The 27,418-nt window shown below is 41.3% G+C and overlaps 1 protein-coding gene across 2 annotated transcripts in view; it reads right to left on the bottom strand.

Moving 5' to 3' along the window:
• The window catches only part of PDS5B (PDS5 cohesin associated factor B), a 138,209-nt gene that overhangs the window by 66,459 nt on the left and 44,332 nt on the right, over positions 1-27,418 (bottom strand). For both annotated transcript variants that reach the window (XM_045839039.1, XM_045839040.1), the window contains exons 7-15: positions 22,193-22,273; positions 17,312-17,452; positions 15,119-15,234; positions 13,360-13,454; positions 8,267-8,412; positions 5,860-6,011; positions 4,489-4,602; positions 3,354-3,435; positions 1,347-1,395 (exon numbers count right to left, since the gene is read on the bottom strand). In XM_045839039.1, the coding sequence (XP_045694995.1) occupies positions 1,347-1,395; positions 3,354-3,435; positions 4,489-4,602; positions 5,860-6,011; positions 8,267-8,412; positions 13,360-13,454; positions 15,119-15,234; positions 17,312-17,452; positions 22,193-22,273 (976 nt within the window). The remainder of the gene's footprint in view (positions 1-1,346; positions 1,396-3,353; positions 3,436-4,488; positions 4,603-5,859; positions 6,012-8,266; positions 8,413-13,359; positions 13,455-15,118; positions 15,235-17,311; positions 17,453-22,192; positions 22,274-27,418) is intronic.

Genomic DNA, 27,418 nt, shown 5'->3' with positions numbered 1-27,418 from the left:
GGAGAGAAAGGCGGACCCTTCACACTGGTCCTGCAGAAGGTGCCTCGCTTAGGAAGCCTCTTCCCTAACAGTGCTACTGACTGTGAAGGACAGCGGCACTCCGCAGGGCAGAGTTCGGGGAGTGCTGCAACTGCAGGGAGAAGACGGATGCGGGCAGGGGACAGAAACAGCGCAGGAGGTGACACCCTGCAGGGGTGCAGCCACACCAGTGCTCAAGAGACAGTTGTAAAAAAAAGCAGGAAGAGTGTATCACCTGCTGGGCTGGGAATTATCCAGAGCAACCAAAAACAAGTTTACATCTAACTGCCCAGGACTAAGCTAGATTTTGGTCTTAAAGCCCTACTCATGCTGAAACCCTACAACTCAGCCTAAAACCCAGTGAGCCAGGTCTTCAGCATCTTGGCGTTACTTCCACACACTCGGTGGAACACCTGCTGGCATCTCGGAAAACCACCTGCCCTGTCCTCGTCACCGCCCAGTGGGCGGTCCCGCAGGGGCTGCCCCCCCCAGGTGGTTCTCATCCCCCGCCCCTCAGTGCACGTCGCAGCGGCCTCCGAGGCGGCAGAAAGCCAAGGCCCTGCTGAAACAGCTACCGCGGTCTCGCCCTCCACTAAACAACGGACACGTGCTACACACTCCTTCCGTCTTTACTGGTCAGTGCAACTAACACTTTATCTGAAATCACCAAGAGCAAAACAGCAAATTAATATATTTTTTCAAAGAAGCCCTTTTGTAATTATTAGGTATATCTTTCATTCTAAATTTTGGCTCAAAATGGAACTAGCTTCAGGTAGATTTTCATTAGAGCAAGCAACACCAAAACACAGACTCATTTTTAATAGTCACCTAATATAATACATTTTTAAAAAAAGATTTTATTTACTTTTAGAGAGAGGAGAGAGAGGGAGAAAAAGGGGGAGAGAAGCATCCATCTGTTGCCTCTTACACGCACCCCGACCAGTGACCAAACCTGCAATTCAGGCCCATGCCCTGATCACGAATCAAACTGGTGTCTTTTGCTTCATAGGACGACCCCAAACTAACTAAGCCACACCGGACAAGGCAGTACTAAATTAAATTATTTCTCAAAAATAAATTTATATAAATCCTTTATCCAGCTCTTGCCTGTATCAACACACGAGAAAAGAATTCTGTGTTGTATGCAAAGTAAATACAAATCAGGGGGAAAAGGGAAAGCTGAGACTGAGCTGTCAAAAATATCAAAAACATTTTTGTCTTTTTCTCTATTATCAGGGCCTAAAACAGAGCTCCATGAAAACCTTTAAATTATCAGAGATGTTTCAACTAAACCTTAAATTTTACATATAATATTTAAAATAACTTACTTGTAATAACCATCACTTTTGAAAATATGGCCTTGACACTGGCATCCGTCTGAGAAGCACAGAAAAAAGTACAAAATTAAAATTATCAGTAAAGGAAGAGTAACCACTATTACAACCTTCAGACTCTTCAGAAAACTCCGCAAGCGCAGCCTGCGGCGCTCCGGCCACGCCCGGCCCACCTCTGCGGGCCCCTCCTCTCGCAGCGTTTGAGCTCTGGACTGACTCGGTGAGAGGCGGAAGTGACACACACCCCACAGGGTCACCTCTCCCTTCACCTGCTACGTTCGTCACCTCCAAAACGAAAAAAGAAAGAACAGACTGCAGCAGCAACCTTTGGGACAGAAAGGTATCTTGTTTTTCTTCTTTACTAAAAAAAAAAAACAAAAACAAAAAAACAACAACAACAAAAAAAACAGGGCAACTAAATTTAGAAAAGGAACAAGATAACCTGAAAGGTGGGTTTTCAAATTATTACTCAGATCTTAAAAAAAAAAAGTTGAAAATTAAGTACAATTTTTCCAAGAGGGCTAGTTATTTGCTATACCAGGTAATAGTATTCCTAATATTCTAGTGAATGAATGTGTTCACTACACTGTGCTGCATGTAATGCACTCTGTAAAGTCACATGTATAAAAGATATTTTAAAGAATGCTACTTATTTGTTGCAGCAGGTTAATGTTATTTTCAAAAACTGTCATTGGACAACAGTGTAAGTAAGATACAGAGCTAGAAAAACTCTGGGAGGAGGAGAGAAACCAAGTACACAAACACACACACCCTCCCTATTAAGGAGGCACTCGCTGAGAGCGAGAGACAAAGCACAACAGAGTATGGATAGGAGTTAATTCCCCAAAATCTGGAACTTAAAGTATTTGAATTTGGGAGAAAAGAGGTGGTGCTGGGATTTCGGGAAGTTGATCCACATGAAAAAGAAACGTCACCAACAAAAGTACAATCCTGGAAATTAGAGTCACTTTGAGGGACACAGAGCTAAGTGAGAATAAAATTTTAATCAGACTGAATAATGAAGAAGGCAAAAAATACACACTAATGATCAAGTGTATTAAGTCTTCCCAACAAAGTGGGAAGAAATATCAACACCCAAAAGTTAAACACAGCTTCGTATTTTTTTTAACTCTAACTCTATAATGTCTACTAGAGTTCTTGGTATAAAGTGAATATTAGGTAATTCCTGTATTTACAGTGAGTGGGTTACTATAAATCACTCAAACAGCCAGTGTTAACTCATTGATTTTTGTGGCAAATGGCCAAATGTACACCTAGGAGAACTGGAGATTTTCTCCCCTCAGATGACTGACTCCCCTCTCCTGACATCTGCCCTACGAACACGAGGTGCACATTATGAGGGGCAGGAGGGACTGTCCAAACCGTGGACTGAAAAAGAAATGAAAAATGACACCATACAGTGTTTCCTGGATGCAATTTAAAATGACCAGGCACACAGCTTTTCCAATGAATTATACTTTTCATATACTTACATTATTCTAGGAAAAAACAAACAAAAAACCTAGAATCATTCTAAATGTCCAAAAAGTACATGAAGACCAAGAAGAACATTTCAAGTACCATAGTATTAACTGCAGTAAAAACATCAAGGTACTTGACCCTGCACATGGAAACTGTCTACAACAACAAGGCCCTAGAGACAACGGCAGCGCTGCGGCGCGGCCAGGTCAAAGCACAGCCGTCCTCTGCCACCAGCGCTCTTTTCTTCCATTTAACGCGACGGCCCACCCGCCCGCCAGACCCTCTGCTCTGAGCGCACGGATGCACACTCTCTTCCTGCCAGGTGTCACCTTTGCAGGTACGATACATTTCAATTTTCCCATGCAGTAAGTTTCTTCAACATTTCAGTATTCTAAGTTAGAAATCAGGGCTTTTAGAGTCAAAAACTGTTCCACTCAGAAAGAGTTGCATCACACACAGCAGCAATGGTGAAGATAAAACTTAACCTCAAAGGACAACTTTTCACTAGATTTAACTTACTTTGGGTTGCTTAATTAAGTCAAGCAAATCCTTTACTTGGTGTCTGAGCAGATTTTGACATTTCCACATTTCATTCAATGCTCTGAAAAATACAAACATGTAAATTTAAATAACAAAGGGCAAAGTCCTTCCAGAATATTCTAACTATATTACTTTTTTTTAGAGTTCATATTACAAAAGGAGATGACAGAGAGGAGTAAAAGTCACAGGACTCAGCAACTGATGACGTGTGAAGAAAAGAGGCATGAAATAAAACATGACATTTGCGGAGACAGCGGCATCGACAGAACGCATCAGCGGTGGCGGTTCTTCTCGTGTGTGAGCGCAGGGAAGCGAGCCGGCCCCGGCGGACGGCGGACAGCTCATCCGCCCGGAGGGTCGCCCCTGCCGGTGGGGGCTGTGGGTTCCATCCAGGTCAGGGCGCAGAGAGGAAGCGCCCAATGACTGTGTACTGAGTGAACAAGCCGATGTTTGTCTCTCTCTCAAACCAAAAAAAAAATAAAAAATAAAAATAAAAAAATAAAAAAACTAGGTAAGATCAATCATTAACTAAAATACGCCTGTAGGTCAGGGTGTGGAAGTGAATGTAATCTTTAAAAGACATATGACTATAACCAGAGGATTGGAAACTAACAGCCAAGAGTTATGTAATTAAAAACATTAATTTTCAAAGGTAAAGTAGTCATCTGTGAAATACTTCTGAGCTTCAAAGTCAGTGAATTCTATCTCGTCCTACACCTTATTACCTACAACTTCTGAGGGGCCTGCATGCTGAAACTTGCCTTCACTTAAAGCACAAGTGATTTTACCTATCATTCTCCTACTGATTTAAAGATGAAATCTCATGGAATTCTACAACTTATTATAAACTATTATCACTATAGCCTAAATTAAAAAGGAATTCCCATTTTTAATTGTTTACAGAAATCCACGTTAATCATGTTGAAAGCAGTACATTCTGAAAAAAAAAACAAAACACACAAAAACAAAAAACAAAACTGCGGTATATTTCACTGACGGGCCATTCAAACAAAGTTTACATTACATAAATTGTCACTATTTAAAAAGTTATTTCCCTCCACAGAACTCATCACACTGAACAGACGGGAAGAACAACCCGACTGGGGAGACGTACTTCACAGCGTTTAGGTCCAGCGTGGCGTACAGGTAGTACAAGCACTTCATCCGCTCCGCAGTCTCCAAGTTATGGGGGACCATGTACTGGGCGAAGATCCGCTCCACGAGCAATCTGCGCAAGAACACAGAGGAGGCACTCACTGCCTTGGTCTCTAAAGTATGCATTACATTTGTATATAAAATTTCAAAACACGTAAGAAAAGCATATGAAAGACAGTGCTGCTTTCTGAGTGGAGACGAAAGTCACAAATCAAAGACGTCCTCCTGCGAAAACGGGCCGCCAAGGATACTGCAGTAACTGTGTCACGCCAGGTGGGTGCTGAAATACCGAGGGGCCCTCTGTACAGTGTGATGTTGAACCAGCACGCTGCACACCCGAAACTACTACAGCAAGGTGCTGAATGCAAACTGCACTTTAAAAAAGAAAATAACGGGGCAAAAAGGAATTTAGCTGGATGTACTGGAAACAGCACTGTACCCAGCTAACTACTTCTGCATTACTTTAGGCACGTTACATATCAAGAAGTCAACTTTCTTACCTAAAAAATAAAGTATTGGGAAAAACCACACCAGGTCCTTCAAAATGACAAATTCTAAACATCTGTAAGCTAAAACTGTAACAAAATTTTTAAGATATTTTGAAGTTTCCTAGTGTCTATGATGAAAAATATCTTGCTAAAAAGTACAAAGAAGGTTCTATTAAATCATAATGCAAACCTTCACGCATTGGTGCTGCACACTCAGAAGTCTAAAGACTTCAATTCTCCTAAGACAATAACTATGAAATTGCTTAGAGTGTAACGTTAACCTGAGACACTCAGTCCGTAGGATTTAAAGGTCTCCTAACTATTCAATGGTTAGGATACACACACAGTCGAACCTTACACTGGAATAGAAAAACTGAAAGATCATATTCAGATGCATACATACACAAACTTATGAACTGTATGTTTTAACTCTGAGTAGACATCATTTTTATTTAAAATGTCTATAATCCAAAGGGTTTATTTTCATTTAAATCTTACTTGAAAAAAATTTATTTGAAAAATAATTGTATTCCTTCTAACACAATTACCTATGAAACAAAATGTAAATTATAATTACATACATTCCTACTTTTAACTATTATTCTGATCTAAAATAATACACAAAAACGAACATAAAAGCTGTATCCATCCGTAAAATTATATGCACACTACTGCTTCATGCATGGCTTTGAAGGGAAGAAAACTAGTCACTCTGTACCTTTACTTCACCATTAAAACTGAGGAAAGAGCTTAAAATTATAAAGAAAATAGTTTGCCCAAAAAGCAGATCAACAACAGTTATATAACCACCCAAAATTTTATATACAGTACCCTTAACTTACCGATCATCAATACTATTTTGATAATATATGTGCAGCAATTTGTCCTTGATCCAGGAAATCTGTTTCGCAGCATCCTTCCCAGCCGCTGACTGCAGAGCGTACTTCTTATAAATCTGGGCGAGGCCCATCATGGCTTCTTTGCGCACTCTCCACTTGAAACAGAAACACAGGCGTTTACTTGTAACATGAAAATGCCTCCATTACGTTAATTCAGGAAAGTCTAGGTTTCTAGTTTGTAATAAACTTCACACAATTTATTTTCATGAAACCTAAGTTAGTAGATATCAATTAATAATGAAAAGATAAAAAACACAACTACCATTTAAATACACCTACTATGTGAAGTACAAATGTATCAACATGCACAAAGAATTTTAATGCTTTGGCGTCTTAAACCCATCACCTACCCTAAAAATAAAAGTCCACTGCAATCTGCATAACGTCACTCGGAACTGCTAGGGACACATGCTGCCAATTTTTAAAGGCAAAGAAAGAGTTGACTGATAAACTGTAACTTTTCCCTTATAATTTTTTCCAAATTATGGTGTACATTAAGCATACTTACATTAAAAGTATACATGATATTGGCTTTATCAAACACTGTAAAGATACTTGAGTGTTTCACTTTATATAGCTAGAAATCAAGTTCAAGTATAAGAGAAATATATTCAACCACTTAAATACATACTGGCCCTGGCTGGTGTGGCTCAGTGCACCGGGTGCTGGCCTGGGAATCAAGGGGTCACCGGGTGGACTCCCAGTCTGGGCACATCCCAGGGTTGCGGGCCAGGTCCCTGGTGGGGGTGCGTGAGAGGCAACCACACACTGATGTTTCTCTCCCTCTCCTTCTCCCTCCCTTCCCCTCTTTAACAATAAATAAAATCTTTAAAATAAAATAAATACATATTGGCTATACTACAGTATGTCTAAAACGGCTTATTTTAGAATGAGTTTATTCTTTCATTTTACATAAACACAACACTACAGTCATAGTCAGCAGGATGTTAGTAATGCTAAGAACATCATGAATCTGTACAGATTATTCATTTTTCCTTTGCAGAATATCATTCATAGCAATAGTCTTCCCTTGTTTTCCTTAAATTGCAGATTAAAAATAGTCTTATCCATCCACTACATAGGTATTGAAATAAAAGACTTTAGAAGTCTTACTCATAAAATCAATTCAATTTGTTTGTAAAAATTTCATCTCTTAATTCTCTGTCTTATCTCTAACTCTAATCCCCCAAACTGCTGTTTTTAGGAGAAATTAAAGATAGAGTACATTCTAATACTACCAAAAATATAGATATATTCAATTATTTTTGGCACTCAATACTTATATGATTGAACCAAGCCGCCCTAAAATGAACATGACACGATAATAAAAAATATACGTGAACCAAGACCCCAACAAAACACACTTGTCTCAACTCCAAGTCACTCTGCAGGCTGTTTTCCCACCACGATACAACTCTCCTTTTCCTTCTTTATGCCCTTTGGCCTTTTCACTGTCCAATACCCCAATGAAACAGCCAGTAAAGATAGTCTAAATTTGTCAGTTAAAACAGGTTGTTCTGACACCCACAGATCTGGAGGGAGGACCGCGCACCCCCCACCTCCTCTGCATGCACCGTCAGCACGATCAGAGAGAAGCACATTATGGAGATGGTGCCATCAAGCCTTATAAGCAACTACTGAAATACTGAAGTTACTTAGTCAAAGTATTCACAGCTCTTTCTTTACTAATTAACCCTTAAAAACATCATTTTTTTTTTATCCTTCACCAAAATTACCCTGAAGTATAAGTCCCTCAGGTCCACACCACGGAAGGAAGGCTAGGCACGGGCAGGAGAGGGGTGTGAGCACTCCGTGAAAGGAGCCCACGACCCCGCCCACGAAGCCCCCCAGGCCTGCTCTCCAGGCCCAGCTCACTAGCAAAGACCCCAGAGGCCCTTCGGGAAGGAACGCCTGGGGTCCCGGCACCCCGGCTGGAGCACCTCCGGTGCAGTTCCGCCGAACCAAAGGCGTCTTTCCTTTCCCCGTCCCGTGAAGTGACAGTCCGACCAGGGAAGGGGCTCCAGGCCCGCGCCCGCGTGAAGGAGAAAGAGGGCCAGCGACGAGCGAGAAGCCGCGTGAAAGGCCCTTTGGGGAAGTCCAGCACTAAAGCCAGCGTACGAGCTGAGTATCTGCCTACGGCTGAAAGACACCTCCCTTGTAGGATGGCAACAAACAATCAAGAAAATGTAATGAAATTTAACGTAGCAAAAAGTAAAACCTTTTCATTTTAAAATGCCTATTACCCCCCAAAAGGGATAATTATATTTAAATCTCAATATTTTCAAAGAAAATACTATTCAACTTCAAATAGTCACAAGGAAAACTCACACCAATTGTTCCCCCCACTCACCCGTTTGTCTAAAGTCCTCTCTCGCACGAAGTTCAGCAGGTGGTCGTTGACCAGAAGAATATCCTTCTTAGCAGCTGTGACTATAGACACAATGACATCGTGTCTAATAGCCTCCTCAGGGTCGTGCGATCTCACTTTGAGATACTCTGAAAGATCAAATTGTACTCGATCACAATGGAACTCTCAAAATTGACATGCGCTTTAAAACCGAGTGAGGACCTTGAAAGCAGGGCATAACAGCGGCAAACCCAAGGAGAGCGCCCAGGGTTCCCGGGGGGGGGCGGGCGGGAGGGAGGAACAAAGAAAGGAAGGTCAGTCCTCCCACCCGGACACAACACTCTGCTCCCAACCCACCTGCAAACCCCCCCCATCGGCAGCTGCAGGGTGGCTGCTCCCAGGGGTCCTACCCTCTGATTAAACCAACCATGTACATGAACCAGGCAGCATGCTGACATTAAGTATTTCACCTTTGTTTTCTGTTTAAATGTTAAAATATTCAAGACAAGTGTTCCTACGAGGAAAGACTACAGTGTTCAAGTTTCTCTTCTTTAATCAGTGAAACCTTCCGCGAGGTGACCGAGAGAACGAAACTGAGGTCCCAGACATCAGGAAACAGGGTTACAGGCAGGACCACAGGCAAGTCCACGTAACCGAACTGAGAAAGGCCAACGGGAAGACGGAGGAGGTGAAACGGTTAAAAACCACGAGTGCCTACAGGAGGGTCTCAAAGCTAAGCAGGGGACTTCAGACCTGGCCCTGGGAACGCTGAAAGAAAAACGAACCACCTTCAGTAATCATGCACTGGGCTTAAGAAACAAGTCACACAACTGAATATTAATTTTAGAAATAAAATATTCAGCCCTGGCCGGTAGCTCAGTTGGTCAGAGCCTCGTCCAGATACACCAAGGCTGCAGGTTCATGCCCTGGTCAGGACACAAAGAAGAATCAAACCAATGAATGGAACAATGAATCAGTGTTTCTCTCTCTCTAAAAAATTAGTAATTTTTTAAGTTAAGTTGATGAAGTGTACTATGCCACTAGGCCTACAATGGCTGTGTCTATACTAAATATGTAGCTTTTTTTCTTGTCATTATTCTCTAATCAATGCAGGTAACACTTACATAGAATTTATATTGTATTAGGTATTATAAATAACCTAGAGATGATTTCAAGTATAGGGTAGAGTGTATATAGTATATATTTTCATATATAATTACATGCAAAACTAAACCACGTTATGTAAGAGGCTTAACCGTGCTCAGATTTAGTATCTGCATGGTGGAGGTGAGGGAGTCCTGGAATCACTGCCGTGGACACTGAGGGACAACTGTCCTGTCTTCAGCTAAAGCAAACAGTAGACCAAAAAAGGAGGTTCTGTGTAAAGGAACCCCTCCAGGTGATCTGATCATAATTCCTCACTCAGCAAGCAGGTCATGGTGGGCAGTTAGGCCCAGGCACATAACTTCTTTAAGGAAGGGCTTTAAGCCAGCCATGTCTACTGTCCTTGTGCACCCAGGTTTACACACCTTGGAAATACCAGGAGTAATACATACCCTTTGGACCCAGCTATCCCGCTTCTTGAAATATATCTGAACAAACCCAAAACACTAATTCGAAAGAACATAAGCACCCCTGGGTTCAGTGCTGCGTTATTGACAATGGCCACGATATGGAAGGAGCCCAAGCGTCCATCAGTACATGAGTGGATAAAACATCTGGGACACATGTACATAATAGAACTCTACTTGGCATTAAAAAAGAAGGAAAAGAAGACTGTTACCCTTTGCAACAGTCTTGATGAACCTGGAGAACATTATATTAAGAGAAATGAGCTAGTCAGGAAAGACAAATACCGTATGATTTCATTTGTATGTGGAGTCTAATGAACAAACTAAACTAACAAGGAAAATGGGGACAGGCTCAGAGAGCAAGATGACAGCTAAGGGGGGGTAGGTTAGGGGGTGGAGGGATCAAGCAAAAAGGAAAAAGGGCTCAGGGAAAAGGACGACAGTGTGGAGATGGGGTGATAAGGGTACTAAATGGTAATGGGAAAAAATACAATAAAGATTGAATAAGGGGAGGTGGGCTGAGGTGGGAGTAAAGGGCAGAAAACTGTACTTGAACAACAATTAAAGTAAAATTAAAAAATAAAAAGATTGAATAAAATAATAAAATTTTAAAAAACTAAAAACAGTAATATCCTTAGTATTAAGGATACTAACCCTCAAGAGAGCACGTAATCTTGTTAACCACCCTGTAAGCCAACTCCCAAACTGCTCCCTCACCCCTTCATGATCTTCCTCAGGTTCCCCAGCCTCCACCGTGTAACAGAAGCTGCAGAACCGTTCCCCTCAGGAGCGTGTGAGACCGTGTGCCCCACCTGTGCTGTCGGTTTGGTTCACACACACTCTTATGCAAATTCACTACCAGTCTGGATGTTTCTCACAGCGACAGACACATTCAAAGTAATTGGAAGGACTAATAAGGTAAGTGGTGAAATAACTCATATCTAAAGTATTTTTTAGATAGCTATAAAAAACTGAAACACCTACTACTTAGCCAATAACAACTCTGCTTTGAAGTTCTGACTATGGAAAAGTGCTTAAAATTTTTTATACTTTAAAAAGAAATCTAGAATACATATAAAATAACTGTAATTCAACAACAAAAATAATAAACAAGATTTAAAAAATGGGTTCAAAACTGAAACAGACCCTTCACACAAAACATAACGCATCAATACGCACACAGAATGATGCCCCATCTCATTAGTCGCTAGGAAAAGGCCAATGAAGACCACCAAAGAGCAAGACCCACGAGGACGGCTGAGACAAAAAAGGCTGACAACACGAAGTGTTGGTAAGATACACATTACAACTGAAACTCTCAAACATTTCTGATGTTAAGTGGAAAACAGTACAAGCAAAATGGAAAACTTAGTCATTTCTTATAAAGTTAAACACGTATTTATCCTATGACCAGCAATTCCACTCCTAAATGGTTCCAAAGAGGAATAAAAACGTCAGTCCACAGAAACACCAGTACAAGAATACTCACAGTAATCGTGGTCACAATTACCCCAAACCAAAACAACCCACACATCCAGGAAGAGGAAAACATGAATCCACAAATTATGGTGCATCTGTAACAATAAAATGCTACTCAATAATAAAAAATAAATACACTCAGAATATAAGAATCTCGGGCACTAGCAACTAGACTTTTAAACTCCTGATAGGACGCCCTCCCCTGGGGCGTCTGAGTAGTTCCAGGGGAATCATCCACAGGCTCTCCGAGGACAGCCCGCACCAGCTGTCCTAGCGTACAGGCCGGAGTCCACAACCCCATCGGCCCCTGCGGAGCTTGCTGGCCCGCTCTCTACTTAGCCCCCCGACTCCTCATTATGAGCAAATAGCCAGACTGTCAAGCATTTACAAAAAGCCTCTGATGTGGGGAATGGAAAAGCAAATATAAAGTGGGAAAAACAAGTGAGCTGAAACATTCCACAGGAAGAAGAAAACCTGCGCAAAGCACGGCCACTCATTTTCTCAGAGGCCACTGCGCGGACGACACGAGACGCCGGAGGAGGAGGCCGCAGCAGAAGGCACGCCGCTGGGGAGCCAGGAGGAGGAGGACAAAGGGAGGGAGACAGCGGCACAGAGGCCCTGAGCGGCCTGCGCGCACCGCACCGCAGGGGAGAGAAGGCGGGGGGGGGGGGGGCTGGTGAACAGGGGGGAGCAGACCGCCCCCGCCTGGTGCTGTGAAGCAGCCCCCGCGCAAGCAGTCCTCTTTCGGATGTGAGTGGGTGGGCAGAGGGTTCCAAGCAGGGTATCCACCCCCACCCGACCCCTGTCAAAAGATGAAACTGATAAACACCTACTGTTGAAAGCTGATAGGAATTTAACAAACCTGAAAGCGTTACTATGACAATCTGTTGTTAAAAATATTACCAAAAGCTACACTTTGATTTCCATCAGAAGGAAGATTTAGGAAGCAACTGTGAGCAAATACTGTATAGAAAAGCAGTTACAAGTTTACTACAAGTTGATAAAGTTTAAAGAAGAGGAAGTAAGTAACAAGCAACAGTGTGACTTATGAGGCCAGCGCTAGGAATTACAGCTTCGAAGGCCCCCGACTGAGCAGAAAGAAGCCAGAGGACTCCGACTAACTTTACAGGCTTCACCGCCCTAGCCTCCAAGTGCATGCGGGAGAAAATGAGCCGAAGGAAATTCATTAAGCAGGAGGGAGAAATACAGAAAAAAGCATGAAAAATAGAACAAAAATAAGGTATCAGGAATAAGATCAACTATATTAAATTCAAATGATATTTAAATAAAGCTTTTAAGTCACATGACAATACTATACATAATTTATGGAGCGGTACACCTGTGGCCTAGACAGAAAAACATTAACAGGACGCAAACCAAGTTCAGTACAGTGGTCACCCTCTGGAGAAGTAAGGAGGAGGGTAGTTTGTGAGGGGCATTTTAAGAATATCTAAAATTTATTTTCCTTCTTTAAATCTCTAAGCAAACACATCAAAATGCTATTTCTGAGAAATACACAGTAGCTATATATTTACCTGTATTTTCTGAACTATTCCAAACTTTTAAAAAACTTAACAGAACAGTAATAGTCAAATACGTGATATTCTCATTACTACATCAATATAAAATTCTGAACTGCCTTATATGTATTTCAAAAAACTTAAATTCATTTTAGGATAGTTAAATTAATTTACATATTAATGACTCTCACTCAAGTTCTCAAAATATTGGAAAATGTTAAAGGTTTATAATTTACTCAAAGATAAGACGTGTTCAAATTGAAATGCCTGAAATTCTTTTATTCAATGTCCTTAAACTATGAAATTAATCTTATTTCCGGTATAACCAACATTTTATAGGCACTTCTAGCCTAAGTCAGCACCAGCAGGTAAAAAAATTCCAGCTTCAGAGAGAAACTCTAATGATGACAAACTGAAACAAGATGTTACCTATAATAACAAAAAGGTTGTTTTTTCTCCCCAATACACAAAACCAATTTTTTTCTCCGAGCATCCAGAAGTATCTGTTGTTATGGGTACACAGTACCTGTTAAGTCCTTTGCTAAATCAGGATGGTTCATGAGACAGTGGCTAGCAAATTTCACACATTCCAGGCGTATTGGTACGTGAATGTCATTAAACCTGATAAAATAAAAAGGCAGAGTCATCTTTAAAATCAGAGAAACAAATGCGTTTAATTAGCACTTACACCTATTTCTTTGATTAAAAGAAAAATCTATGTAGGATAATTCTCAGTGGAATCAGACAATTTATCCAAGTTTGTGACATACTGTTTGTGTACAAATGCTTTGAAACCTCCTTATCAAACTAGGACAATGTCCATGAGAATTCTGTATTTTCAAGGAACAATACATATTTGGCTTAAATACAAAAGTTAAAGTGACAAAATTTTTCCTAAAATGTTATACTTTCCAATACATGTTTAATGACAGTACAGTGTGTGCATGCAGTTCCCACATGTATCACATGAACCCCACATGAGTGTGGGAAGAGAGCCTTCCCTCGAAGTGCTCGTTCTCGAACACGCGCACTCGCAAACGGTCGGCGGACCTCACGCAAACCCCACACCCACCCCTGGGCGCGACCTGGAAGCCACGCCCACATTGGCCCTACCCATCTGACCACCACAGGCACGACACACCCACTGAAATCAAGCCACTGGTTACACGGCTCTGCACAGACTTTTATGTCACTGATACTAAAAGAAAAAAATGCAAAGTAATAAAAAAGTAACAAATTTAAATTAGGCATTTTCTTCCAAACAAGCTATAAAATAAAGTTGGGAAACCCAAGTCCTGATTTAAAGATATACTGAGTATCTTTGTGTAAAAATTGTAATTTTGTTACATTATATAAAACAGATTTTAAATTGAGTGTCATAATGTAATTACACTTATAAAATGAGTTACCTACAAAGGAGTTCCCATAAGGCTACCAGCTCATTTCTCAAAAGAAACCTTGCAGGCAAGAAGGGGCTGGAAAGTATTCGAAGTCGTGAAAGGCAAGGACCTAGATTCAAGATGACTCTATCCAGCAAAGCTATCTTTTGGAACAGTAGGGCAGATAAAGCGCTTCCCAGATAAGGTCAAGTTAAAGGAGTTTATCATCAAAAAGCCCTTATTACATGAAATGTTAAAGGGACTTATCTAAGAAAGAGAAGAAGATCAAAAATACAAACAGTAAAATGACAACAAACTCACAACTAACAACAAACGAACCTAAAGAAAAACAAAAACAAACTAAGCAAACGACCAGAATAGGAACAGCACCACAGAAATGGAGATCACATGGAGGGTTATCAGCAGGGGAGTGGGAGGAGGAGGAATGAGGGCAAAGGTACAGAAAATGAGGGCAAAGGTACAGAAATGCATCTCATAAATGGGAGGTAGAAAATAGACAGGAGGAGGTTAAGAATAGTATAGGAAATAGAGAAGCCAAAGAACTTAAACACGTGACCCACGGACATGAACTAAGGTGGGGAAATGCTGGTGGGAGGGGGTGTGCAGGGCGGAGGGGAATAAAGGGGAGTAAAAGATGGGACAACTGTAATAGCATACTCAATAAAATACATTTAAAAAAATAAAAATTACCAAAGAAAAGATGAAAAGAAAAGGAAAATTACAAATATAACCAATCATTACGAGCATTCAAAAATTCCAACACAGAATACTTCATTTTTTTATGATTCCAGAGAACGATTTAACTGTGGATGTGGTGTTGTCAACACATCGATGCACGGAGGTGTACACACACGGTACTTTCAACAGGACACCGAAACCATATACCTGCCCAAGTAACACTGCCAGAGGGGCTTGTTTTGAGAAGCCAGTTCCGAGTCCTTCGCCCCGAACATCTTCGCCAGCAGCCTGACCACCTGCAGCCGCTCCTCGTTGTCGTTGCTCTGAAACGAAAGTGCCGCAGCTTTGAGGCCGCGGGGAGGCCCGTCCAGAGCAGCGTTCTCACAGCTCTGCGCCCTCCAGCTGCGCGCAAAACCGTCCACGAGCCCCGGCTGAAACACCATACATCAGGATGCTCCCCAGACCCTTTATAAACTGCACCCCCACCGCGCCCCTCATCTCAGGTTACAGGAAAGCAGTACTCCCTCCGTGAAAACACCTTCTAAAGTTTGAACAAATGTTAGAAGTCCCGCCTCCCTTACAATCAAGGCTTATTTTCGTTCAGAGTCAAATCCAAAAACTAATGTTCCTGAAACCTACGTAGGACACTCGACAGAGTGGCTGGGGCTCGTAAGAACAGAGGCCGACAGAGGCCGAGCCCTCGGGACGGAGAGAATTCCACGCGGCTGCGCCGGTTCAGCTGTCTGCAGAAACAAGTACGCGCCGAAGGCGCCCGACAGAGCACCTAGCTCATGTTCGCACACTGGGTTCGTGACGGAGCCTCACAGTATGAAGTGCCTTGCACATGCAAAAACTAAAATTTCTGCTTTCTACACTGTATCGTGGGTAGCCTGGGGACAAGAACTCAGTTTCACTACAGATTTTGGTACCTCCAACAGATGACAATGATTAATGACAGCCAGCACAACTCTGAAACTGAACACAAAATGTGACCACCGGGAATATTAAAGAGCACTGATATTCAAGGGGTGATGGACAGCATCGCACAATTTCTTAAAAATTTTTAAACCAATGCCTTGGCCATGCCTTAAGAGCTCCCATAATATGACCTACCTCATTTATCTCTAATACCTCTCTCGTTTTCCTTCCACAGAGATACTTGTCAACCCCAGCCAAACATTAGAATGACCTTTAAGGTTATATTTTTTTTAAAAAGCATGCACACAAGACACTCCAAAACAAAGTAAAAAGGCAACCGATACCTAAACCCTATGCCAGATACTCTGATCAACTGGTTGGTTTAATGCCTGAACATTTACTGTTTGTTAAGGCCCCACCGCTGCAGGTTCCACCATTCGGCCGGGAACGATTTCAACTGACCCCACGTTACCACCAACTGCGCACCCCTTGCGCCCCACGAGCCCCCGGCACCTTCCTGCCTCCGCGCGCTTCTGCACGGTGCTCCCTCTGCTCCAACTGTGAGCTGTCTGTATCTTCGTGACATTTATAGTGTCTGGCCTCATTAGGTCTGGGTTATTTTCCCTCTTCCTTTCATACTAGATGTTAAATTTGCTGAAAGCAGGGATGACAATTCTTATTTTTATCTTTCTTAGGGTACTCAATGTTTTTATTAGAGAAAATCAGACCGACACATAGTCACAGGTGTGCCCGACTCCGCCTCACCGAAACCACCGACTGCCCGGGGGGAGCAGGGCAGGGAGGCAGGCGAGCCGACGGCCCCCCCGAGAAACAGACGGAAAGATGCCCACGAGTAACACAAGGGTTATCCCACTGCCAACGTGGACTGCTGATTTTGTTATTTTGAAAAAAGCAAATCAAAATTTTTAGAAACCACCAATATAACACAAATGATTTAAGAACTCTTCTGGGTGGTGCACTGGGGTTCACCACTGGGGTGCACCGGCTTTGTTTACTCCTCCCATGGTAACGTGAAAGAGAAAAGCACATCCCCAACATACGAGGGACACTCAAGGCTGTGGCCGTAACTGAACAGCAGTGCCCGCACCCCCGAGGCGAGTGTGCGAGAAGTGCACACGAAGTGCACACGGGGAGGACGGACCCCACGCTGCTGTCAGGGCCTGAACAAGGGGTCTGGGGAACCGCTATGCACTGTGTCTGGAAAACATTAAGTTCAATGTATAGCTATGACCGGGAAAGTGAGACTTTATTTGGAAAACACCATCCTTCTCAATCATTAGTTAAGCTGCCACTACCTGTCAGGAGCCATGGCGGGCCCTGGAGACCCACAAACAGGCAAGGCACAAGCATGAACACACCACGGAAATGCACCACTGCATCGGTCACACTCAGATGAAGCCAGGACAAGAAGGAACCCTCTGCCAACTCAATTCACAGGAGCGCGCCATTTCCAGATGTTACCTTTAGTTTAAACTCCAGCTGGGGTAGCACGGAGAGCAGCAGGTGACTGTCAATGTTATAGAGCTCCAGGATCAAGTCGAAGACGTGCTCCGACAGGTCGCTGATGGATGTCTTCCCCAGCATCAGAACCTGGTTAAAAAACTTTTGAAACAGAAATGGTACCATTAATAGAAACTCCACAGGCAAAATGGATTTTCTAAAATCTTAACTATTATGCATTTAAATTCATTATTATTTTACACAAAGTCAAACTACACGTATCAAGATATTTTCTAACAGCAGGTGGGGAACCAGCATGAACTCTATGAAAAGATAAAGCACGGAATCTACCTTGTACACAATTAAAAACTGGTAACTCATACTGGCCCATCAATTAGCATACTGATAAGCACCCTACTGCCCAACACACTTGATCCTCCCTCACAATGCTTGCTATACTGTACCCTGGATTAGTTGTCTTAATCTTCTACCAGATAAATTGCTCAGGGATAAGGGATCACTTCTTGCTCACCTTATCACGTATGAGAGAACAGCAGAGACAAAGCCTTAACACCTTTACAGTAAGAGCCAATTCCATTTTTAAAATATGGAACGTTACATTTATAACGCAAAACTTCTTTATAATCCTTTTTGTCTTCTTTTATGTTCTCATAGGTGAAATAAATAATATACAAGGTTTATAGCACTAATTAAAATCCAATTAAAAGCACACGCACAGAGAAAATTCAAATTTCCACAACTTCGTTTCCATAAGCAGCCATCTCTAATTCCCACATTCAGACCACAGCACTGCTCTAACTAGCAAAGACACATGGCACAATGGGCAAGTTCCTCTGCATTTAAAGATTAACCCAGGGTGTTCACCGCGCAGTCTTGACGGCAGCTTGTCTCCTTGAAGGAGGAGGCAAGGACTTCGCACCTCGCTGGCTGCCCTACTCGCCCCGTGGGCCCCGTGGGCCCCGTGGTCTGAAGAGGCTTTCCACATGCCGAGTGCAGGCCAAGGACCTCATGGTTCTGTGTCTCTCCCGCTTCCTTCCAGTTCTTGGGTTGTTCAGATTCTGTTTTACTATGCTTTCTTTATTGATTTTAAAAATAACTTGTTTTCCCTCCTTGTTTATCAATTTTGTGGCAAAGGATTTCATGACATCAAACATTAAATTCTCATTTAGGTTGAAAATAAAGTGGCTTCATTGTTTAAATTCACAAATCTCCTCCTGTTTAAAAATGATAAATCTACTTTTCCTTAACAAAAAACTAATTTTTCCAATATGACCACCTTGATGATCAAACCATCCTCTTCTATCAGTCTAGGGAAAACTCACTTGCAAATTAAAAGAAAAAATCATTCCCAGGTTTAACTTCTTACAAATTCCATCAAAAACAGTAACACTTGCATCACCTCCGTAAAGGCAAGGGCCGAGTCAGCCGCCTCCGCCGTGTGCCAAGAGCCTAGCGCCGCGCCTGCAGAGTACGTGACCGACACGTCCCCAGCAAACGAGCAAGGACCGTGTGACAGGTGCTGTCTCACAGACATAAACACCCAAGGCCCACACGAGGGCCCACAGTTTAGGGAGGAAGTGAAAACAGATTTGATTAAGTAGGTCCATCCAAAAAGTTAATTTTTCATTTATAAATGGGTAACTAATATTCATACTAGAAATTAAATTATTTTATAACAATTACCTCCTAGTGGAAGGAGTATGAGTTAAAGGTCAGTAATAAATTCTACCTTCGAGTTAAGCATTCAATTTTAATTACAGAAGCGTTTTCGCATTCTCTAGCATCGCACCCAAGCATTATTAACCCTATTTACAGATGCAAAAACTGAGGCTGAGGAAGATTAAGCAATTTAATCAAACTTTACCTACATCAAGGTAGATCTGAAAAATTTTTTTCAATACAACAAAAGAATTTTGTGCTATTTTCTGAACCTTCTGATTAAAATGATCTGGTGGAAAATAGTATTACCAAGAAGTGATCCATGCAGGAAATTTTATGAACTGTCACTATGTACTTTTTGTTTGATACTGTTTTAACTTTAAAAAATATATATACAGTTTCTAGTTTTCTGAATTGTCAAGTTACAACAAATTCTATCTGAAAAAATAACCTACAACACCATAGCGGTGTCGTAAGTCTCTTACATGTAGGAATCACTATGTGTCACGTCGGGGCCCAGGCCTGGGCTGTGGCCAGGCCACCGGCTGGGGGCGCATGAGAGGCAACCGCACACAGTGAGGCTTCTCTCCCGCTCTTTCTCCCTCCCCTCCCCGTCTTAAAATAAATAAATAAAATCTAAAAACGTAAACTAAAGAACAAACTTCAATGTGTCCATGCATAAGAGTGAAAAAGACACCAATTTAAAAACAAGGAATAAAGCAGGGTTATTATTACCACGGTATCCTACCTCTATTTTTGCTAATTTTCTACTAGGAAGATAAATGAATAATGGCTATTACATGTACAAGTTCAAAAGGCCGAGAATACCTTTTATCGGTGCTAAATTTTATTTTACAAGACACTTAAGTTCATTAGAAAGTAATTTCACATGTACAGGTGTGAGGCACAAAAATAAGGCTCATAAAGGAGTAAAGGAGGAGAAAAACGGTAATTCTTACTAACGTCTCAGCTAAGCCGCAGGTAAGGAGAGGGAGAAGAGGACAGGAGAAACAAGGAAACAGCAAAGTACGGGAACAAGCGCTTAGCTGCATGCGTGCTGGGACCAGTCTACCAAGGCTGCGCCTCCCGCTCAGCTTCTGGTGAAGCTGCCACAGCAAGTGTGCGTGTGTGTGTGTGTAGGGCGGGGGGAGGGGGGGACAGGAACTTAGACGTCAGTGATGGGAACACCCTTTTTACCTGGATTTATCTGGGATCACTTAAGCCCTACCTTGGCCCTTTTATCTTTAACTTTTAGTGTCAATATTTTGAAGCATGCACAAATGTTGTGACAACAGTAAAGAACGTGGCGCCAACAAACACCACCATTCTATCTTGAACTTTCTTGCCCTTTTATTTCCCAATCCCATAAAAAAATATTAGCATGGTATAGTATTCTCTTCTTTTCACGCCAGAAGAAGGCATCCAAGAAGTTGTGTTCTCCTACAAAGCATGGGATTGGCAATGTCAATTAAATAAATAACCACCAGGAGGAGCTCACCCAGTGTATCTAATGGGCCATGGAGACAGCAGGCTCAGGTCACTGCAAGTGCCAGTAAACCCATCAAGGAAAAAACTCAATCCATTCAATCTAACCAGTTTACTCCAGCCAATACCCGAGACTCACAAAACTTACAGAAATCAACACTCAGAATTCCCTGCCAATCTTTGAGCTATTAAGATAGATTATGTAATTTGATTCTCCAGTTTCTGAAAGCTCACCCTCTAAAACAATGTATAAACCAAAAACGAAAATCGAGATTTACCAAGGTACTGTTTTCTAAATAAAGCACATCACTTTTCAAAGCATACCTTTTCATGATGTATTTTATACACTGAATTAATTTTTATTCAATATATGAAAAATTCTCCATCAATAAATTTCAGGAAAATTAAGTATATATGTAATTCCAAGAAGCTTTCTCAGTTTTTCCAGAACAGATTTAAACAATGTATTGGGGTGGCCATAAAGTAAGGTTTTTTTCTTAAACTACAACACGCATTATTCACGTTCACCAATAACTACTGATTTGGATATTTTTAATATGTAGGCTACCTCTCATGTGGCATAACATTGGCTACTCTCAACTCTCAGTCAAGACTTGGTCGCCGTCAGCTTCGCCCGGTCTGCCCGACCGGGGAGCACCATCCAGAGGGGGGTCCCCCTCACCCCATCTCACAAGCCACTTCTGACACGTTCAGTCAGCCACAGCACCTCCCCACACACTGCACAAATCTGGGTTTCAGCTGCATTTTTACCGTTCTTGAAATAATAAAGCATAATATGCCAAAAATGTTGGGTATCTTCTTCCATCTTCGATATTAGAATGGCTACACAAAAAATTCACCAATTTTGATAATTTTTTAAATGCATGCTGATATGACAGCTGTCACAATAGAACAAAATTGTTTTGAATGAAGTTAAAGACAACTAAGCGCCACTAGAGCCATCGCATGGAAAAAAACAAAGGAACTTTAAGAAAGGGCCAACCCAGTAAGTGTGGGAAGGTGGGTGGGAGCGGAGAGCAGGCAGGGAGGCAGGGCCTCTCTCTGCCCAGGGAGGCCGAGGCCCCGTGCTGGCCTGGCTCCCGCGGGGACCCTGGGGCGGGGCGGGGCGGGGCGGGAACGGTGCCAGCTAGAGCAGAGCGGTTCCGGCTCCGCCCCCGAATAAGCACATGGTCACCTTCCACACGTGAGCTCGTCTGCTGAAATCACGTCTCCTAAAAACAAACATGAGGATGTCAACTGTACATCAAGTAGAACTGGAACAATTTTGAAAGGGCTCATTTCACTGCAGCTCTTTCCTTTTCTAAGAAAAGGCAGCTTTAAAGGGTCTACCCCAGGCAGAGCAAGACGGCCCACTTTTGCCCAACCTGTGCCATTCGTACATACATAAACAATTTCTCTGAATAATAAAAAGTCCCACGTTTTACCTAATTACATTTCTAACAGTAGAAAACAGTGTATCTTGCTAACCAAAATAAAAGCTGTTTTAGTTCCTAGGCAATCTGAAAGTAGCAAATGAATGACTAAGCAAGTTGAGAGTTAACCTTCTACAAAATATTAACCAAAAAACATTTTAAATAAGAAGAAAGAAAATACATTACTTAATGATTAAACACAACACAAAATTACAAGTACATACTACTTTCCAAAATTTGCTTCCAGAAGTCTTTAAAATTTTGGCTAATTCTTCAGACAACTAATCTAATAAGTAAGACTTACATTGGTAATATATGGTTCAATAGCTTGCGCTGTCCTCTTCAGTAAAGCCTTTGCCAAATCATATGCTTGCTTGTTTAAGTTCTGAAAAATAAAAATATTATCTGTGTTATATTTCTCTATGAAAAACAAAATATTACCTGTATTCAAAAAGCCACTGAAAAAACAAAAGCAGAAAGTCACTCAAACAAATGAATGAGAAACTGTCTCAGACTCAAAAAAGAGAAGGCAAAATCACTTTTTTTCTCTTAAGACTAACTGGTCTAATGCCTGACATCTCTTCCAAGCAAGGGTAATTATATATGTTCTTCTTATTTTATTTAAAACATAATGTAAACCATATAAAAAGGTCAATAAATGTATGGTAGATTCAAGAGGAGACAGTCATTCTAAATCGAGACCCAAGGTCAAATCAGCTCAGCCAAGGATAAATACAGGCTGTTTCCCTTCAGGCCCCGAAGAACTGCAACACCCTAGGAAGGGGAACTGGGGTCCCGTGTGGGCAGGAACTGGGGTGGGGGTGGCAGTGTGGCCGCACAGGGATGTCCACAGGAGGGGAAAGACAAGTGTTCAGAGCAGCTGTGGGGAGTAGACCTACTCCAGCACATCTCAGAGCACGGTTAAGTTCAAGTATACAACAACAAACACAACAAGGAATGAAAAGAAAAAGGGTGCGAGAAAAAGTATATTAAAGAATATGTATTTCTGAACAGATTTTGATAATAGGATTCAAGACCAAAAATCTAAAATGGAATCAGTACAACTTCTCGTTTAAACATATGACAGAAGCCAGGAAATAAAGAAAAAATAGAAAGATAGATATAGATAGATAAATGAATTAAAAAGTTGAAGCTCACATTCAGCAAATTTTTAGATTTGTATTGATGCTTGTTTTGTATTATTTCATTCATTTCGAATGGGTATTTAGTATTTTACTACATAACATGCTACAGCTTATTCATTCCCTATTCACAGACACTGAATTACATGTCTTGCACACGACTCCTCATACATACATGAAATTATTTTCTGTAAATTCTATCTCTATTTTTCAAAATTTTATCTGATTTTCCCCTCCTCCTCTGTTTTTAGAGTTTTTCTATAAATTCTGTGCACTTAAACCTCAGCCAGCTAGGCTCACAACATGTCCTGGTCTGCACCTGTCTCTCCAACACAGGTCGGGGCATCGCGGAGCACACGGAAGCTCCCAAACTCAATGCAATCTTCACTTGTTTTCCCGGTGCTTTCTCTCTCTCTTAAGAAATTCTTTTCTACACTGTGGTTAAGGTGTTTTATGCTTTCAAATAAATTTGTAATTTGATTTAATAGGATGACATTGGTTAATAAAGTTATAGAGGTTTCAGGTGTGCAGATCTATAAAATATCATCAGTGTACTGCATTGTGTTCACCACCCCACGTCAAGTTCGATTAAAATTTTAAAGACTTGCTTTTTTAGGTTTAAATCTTTATTTTACCTGTAATTTATTTTTTAGGTATGGTATAAAATAAGAATCTAATATTATTTCCCATATGAATATTCAATGACCCTAAAACCATTCATTAAATGGACCATTATCCCCTCCCGTGACATGTAACACCCACACACTCAGGTTTCCCTACAGCCGCGCCTCCATTTGTGAATTCCCCATCGCTGCCACGCCTCTTTGTCCACCACTGTCCGAAGGGAACACTGTCTTAACACCAGGTAGGTGAGTCCCTGCTTTCTCACTCCTATTCAAAGTTGTTTGGGTACTACTGGCCATTGGCTCTTCCATGTGAATTTTAAATCAGTGTGTCAAACTGCAGACAAACGCACACAGACATTTTCCGTTTCTATTTTGATTGGATTATCCATTCATGTGCAGAGAGCTGACAGCAGTATGACGCCGAGGTCCCCAAACCGTAAATAATAAAGCACAACAGGTTTAAGTCTTTTGTACTCTCCAGTCAAATTCAATGACTTTCAACATAAAATGCACGCACATTTTTTTAAATTTCTAAGCAGTTCAAGTCTTTATTTAAGGCAACAAGTGAACATTTTTGAAGTGATACTAACAGATTTTTATACATTGATCTTATATCTAGCAACATTGAAGAATCTTCTCATGCTGGAAACTCTGCACCCTGCTTTCAGCACAGGCAGCCTTACCATCTGCAAATAATTTCCGTTTTGTTTCATCTCTCTAATCCTTTTACCTTTTATTTGTTCCTTTCGTCCTATTCCACTGAAGACTTCCAGTTAACGGTGCTGAGCACCAGCACGCTTGCCTGTTTTCTGAGCGGAAGCAGCGTCTTCCCAGTGTCCCCAACCTCACCGCTGAGTGCGGTGCCGCTCACACACCCTGACCGGTCGAAGGGAGGTCCTTTCTGCTTCACATCCGCTAAGAATTTCCGTACTTTTATACTGAGCTTTACCAAATGTTCTTCTCTGCATCCACTGGTGTTTTCTCTGCTCTACTAATTTACATAAATATCTTCGTTTATTGCTAACATTTTCTAACGTTACCCCATCTTTTAATACTAAAACAAAGCCATTTTGCTGCTTATCAGTATTACTTTATACTATTCTGGATACTACTGCTATTTTATATTGAATTTATGTTATGTTTTAAAGAACATTCTCCTTTGTTATTTAAGGGGTTATGATTCTCCTTTGTTGCGTGATTCTGTCTAGCTTCCCTATAAAGATTATAAACTCAAAGTGAGTTGTGGAATATTCCTTCTTTCTATATAATCTGGAAAAGTTTGCTGAATATAGAATATGCCATTTAAACGATTAGCAAAAGTCTCCTGGTGCTAAGTTGAAGTGCTTCTGTGGTCAGTTTAAGCACTACTGCTGATGCTGCTACTACTACCATTGTTAGGAAAGAAAAGTTTTGTTTTATGGATAGTTTTAAAAATAAATTAAAATATCTTATCGGTTAAAGGTTAGGATTTTCTCTCTCGAAACAAACTGGGCACGTTATAATTCTCAGGAATTTGTTTACTTCCAAATATGTTAGCAAAAAGTGCTGTTCATGAAGTTGTCTTCTGACCTTTGTACCGTCGGCTGTCCCCCACCTCACTGTGAAGCTGCACACAGGGCGGACAAGGGAGATTTACAGCTGTTCGTGTGAAGAACAGCACAGCGAACAGTAACGACACAAGAATGAACCGTGTGTGATGCACTCCTGCCCTGCGCTGGCTGCGACCATCTGCCCTCTCCCGGTTCGCCCTGTGCAGGGTCTGTCTACGTGGCACGCTCTCAGACCACCCACTCTGGTCTGCGGCAGCACGTCGCTGTGTGCTCCGGTCACTGCTGTGCTTTCTCCACTGTTTTCTTCCTCCTACACTCTGTAGATTCTGATGATATTTTTATAGCTTCCTGAATGGACGCTTAGCTATAAAGTTAAATTTAAAAAAACATTTTAAGTTGCTGCAAGTTTTAGTATGGTCATTTTAATCATTTCTAAATAGTCTATAATTGCCATTATGATTCTTTTTTGATAAAATCTGTATGATTGCTATAGACTTATTAGTCTTGGGTTTCACATCCTCGATATTCCTACAAACTGTTGGCCAGCTTGATTTATCATCACTAAGACGTGTAAAAACCCACCAAACTGAGTTTCTTTTTTCAATTTATGATTTACACATTTTGAGCCTATGTACATAAAAAGTTAGACGTCTTCCTGCAAACTAATCCACTGCATAAATCCCTTCTTTACCCAGTAAAAACTCTTATACCTAATACTAATACAAGCTACCTCAGTTTCCTTTCAGTTACTATGTGCCTGGCAGTCTTTTTTCTATACTTTTGTTTCCAGCATTTTTGTGACGGTATTTTTGCGTGATCTCTTATTAACAACGACCAGTTAGATTACTTTCAGTCTGATCTGATCATCTGCCATAAGTACTAAATTTGGGCCATTTACATTCATTGTAGTTCTTCCTTTTATTGTAATCCTTAGATTTTTAACTTACATACCTCTTTAAGTTAAGAGTTAACCAACAGATCTATACTCCTGACATCACAAGGATCCCATCACTCTGAACTCCCTTCAACTTTATGTTTATTTGTACCCAGCGTTTTAAGATCATCTTAATACCTCCTTAATTAATCATTATAATCATGATTGCTACTTTTGCATTTAGAGGATTTCTTTGCCACTATTTCTTGTATCCTCACTCCTTTTAAATCCAATTCCCATCACTGTCGAGTACTCACAAAGTAGTTCTTTCAGGAAACATCTATTGACAAATGAACATTTAATGTCTCAATTTCACTCATACTGGATAGGCACACCCCCCCACAACTGATTTTATCTTATCACTGTGAAAATACAGTTCCATTATGTTCTGACATCTATCCTTGTTACCAAAAAGTCGGCAGTTTAACCTTCATTCCGTGGGTAAGAAAGTATGCCTTTCCCCTCGAGGTGCTTTACACACTGTTTTAGCATTCCACACTATCCCCAAGTGTGCCTGGACTGGGGTTTTTATTTATTCTGCTCATGACCCTTTTGCTTCCTAACCCATAAATTCATTACCTTCATCAATTCTGGAACATATTAAGCATATTTCTATTTTAATATCTCTTCTCCACTCTCTACTTGGTATTCTGAAATTACTATTAAACATATTGGACCTTTCCACATATTTTTCATGTCTTAGTATCTTTAATGTTTTCTTTATCTCACCATATCTACTGGGTTGGCCAAAAAGTTTGTTCAGTTTTCACGTCCTGCCAATAACTTTACTGAACAATGTAGTCGCCATTTTGTTCCACTACGTTTTGCCATCTTTCAGGCAACTTCATACTTCCATCTTCCCAAAACTCTTTACCTCTTTGAGCAACAAACTGTTCCAGGTACCTTTGCAGTCCTCCAGGGAATTGCAATTTTTTTCCATTAAGATAATTTTTGTAAAGACCGAAATAAATGGAAATCTGAAGGTGCAGTGTCTGGCGAGTATGGTGGATGAATCCTACTTTTCCAGCCAGGCTTTAACAGTGTACGCCTGGTCATCAAAGAAACACGCACTCTCACGGCATCCTGATGGAAGATTACGCACTTTGTGTTGACTAACTCTGGATGCTTTTCATCGAGCGCTGCTGCTTTCAGGTGGAATCAATCATGTGGTTTTCCGGAAGGGGCTCAGAGGAGAGGACTCCCTTCCGTCCCAGCATATACACAACATCACCTTCTCTGAATAAACACTGGCCTTTCATGTGGTTGGTGGGGGTTCGC

Source organism: Phyllostomus hastatus, unplaced genomic scaffold (assembly GCF_019186645.2).
Source record: "Phyllostomus hastatus isolate PE091 unplaced genomic scaffold, TTU_PhHast_1.1 phas_contig_29, whole genome shotgun sequence".
Lineage (NCBI taxonomy): Eukaryota > Metazoa > Chordata > Mammalia > Chiroptera > Phyllostomidae > Phyllostomus > Phyllostomus hastatus.
Note: the sequence above shows the minus strand (reverse complement) of the source record. Positions and strands in the feature narration are given on the sequence as shown.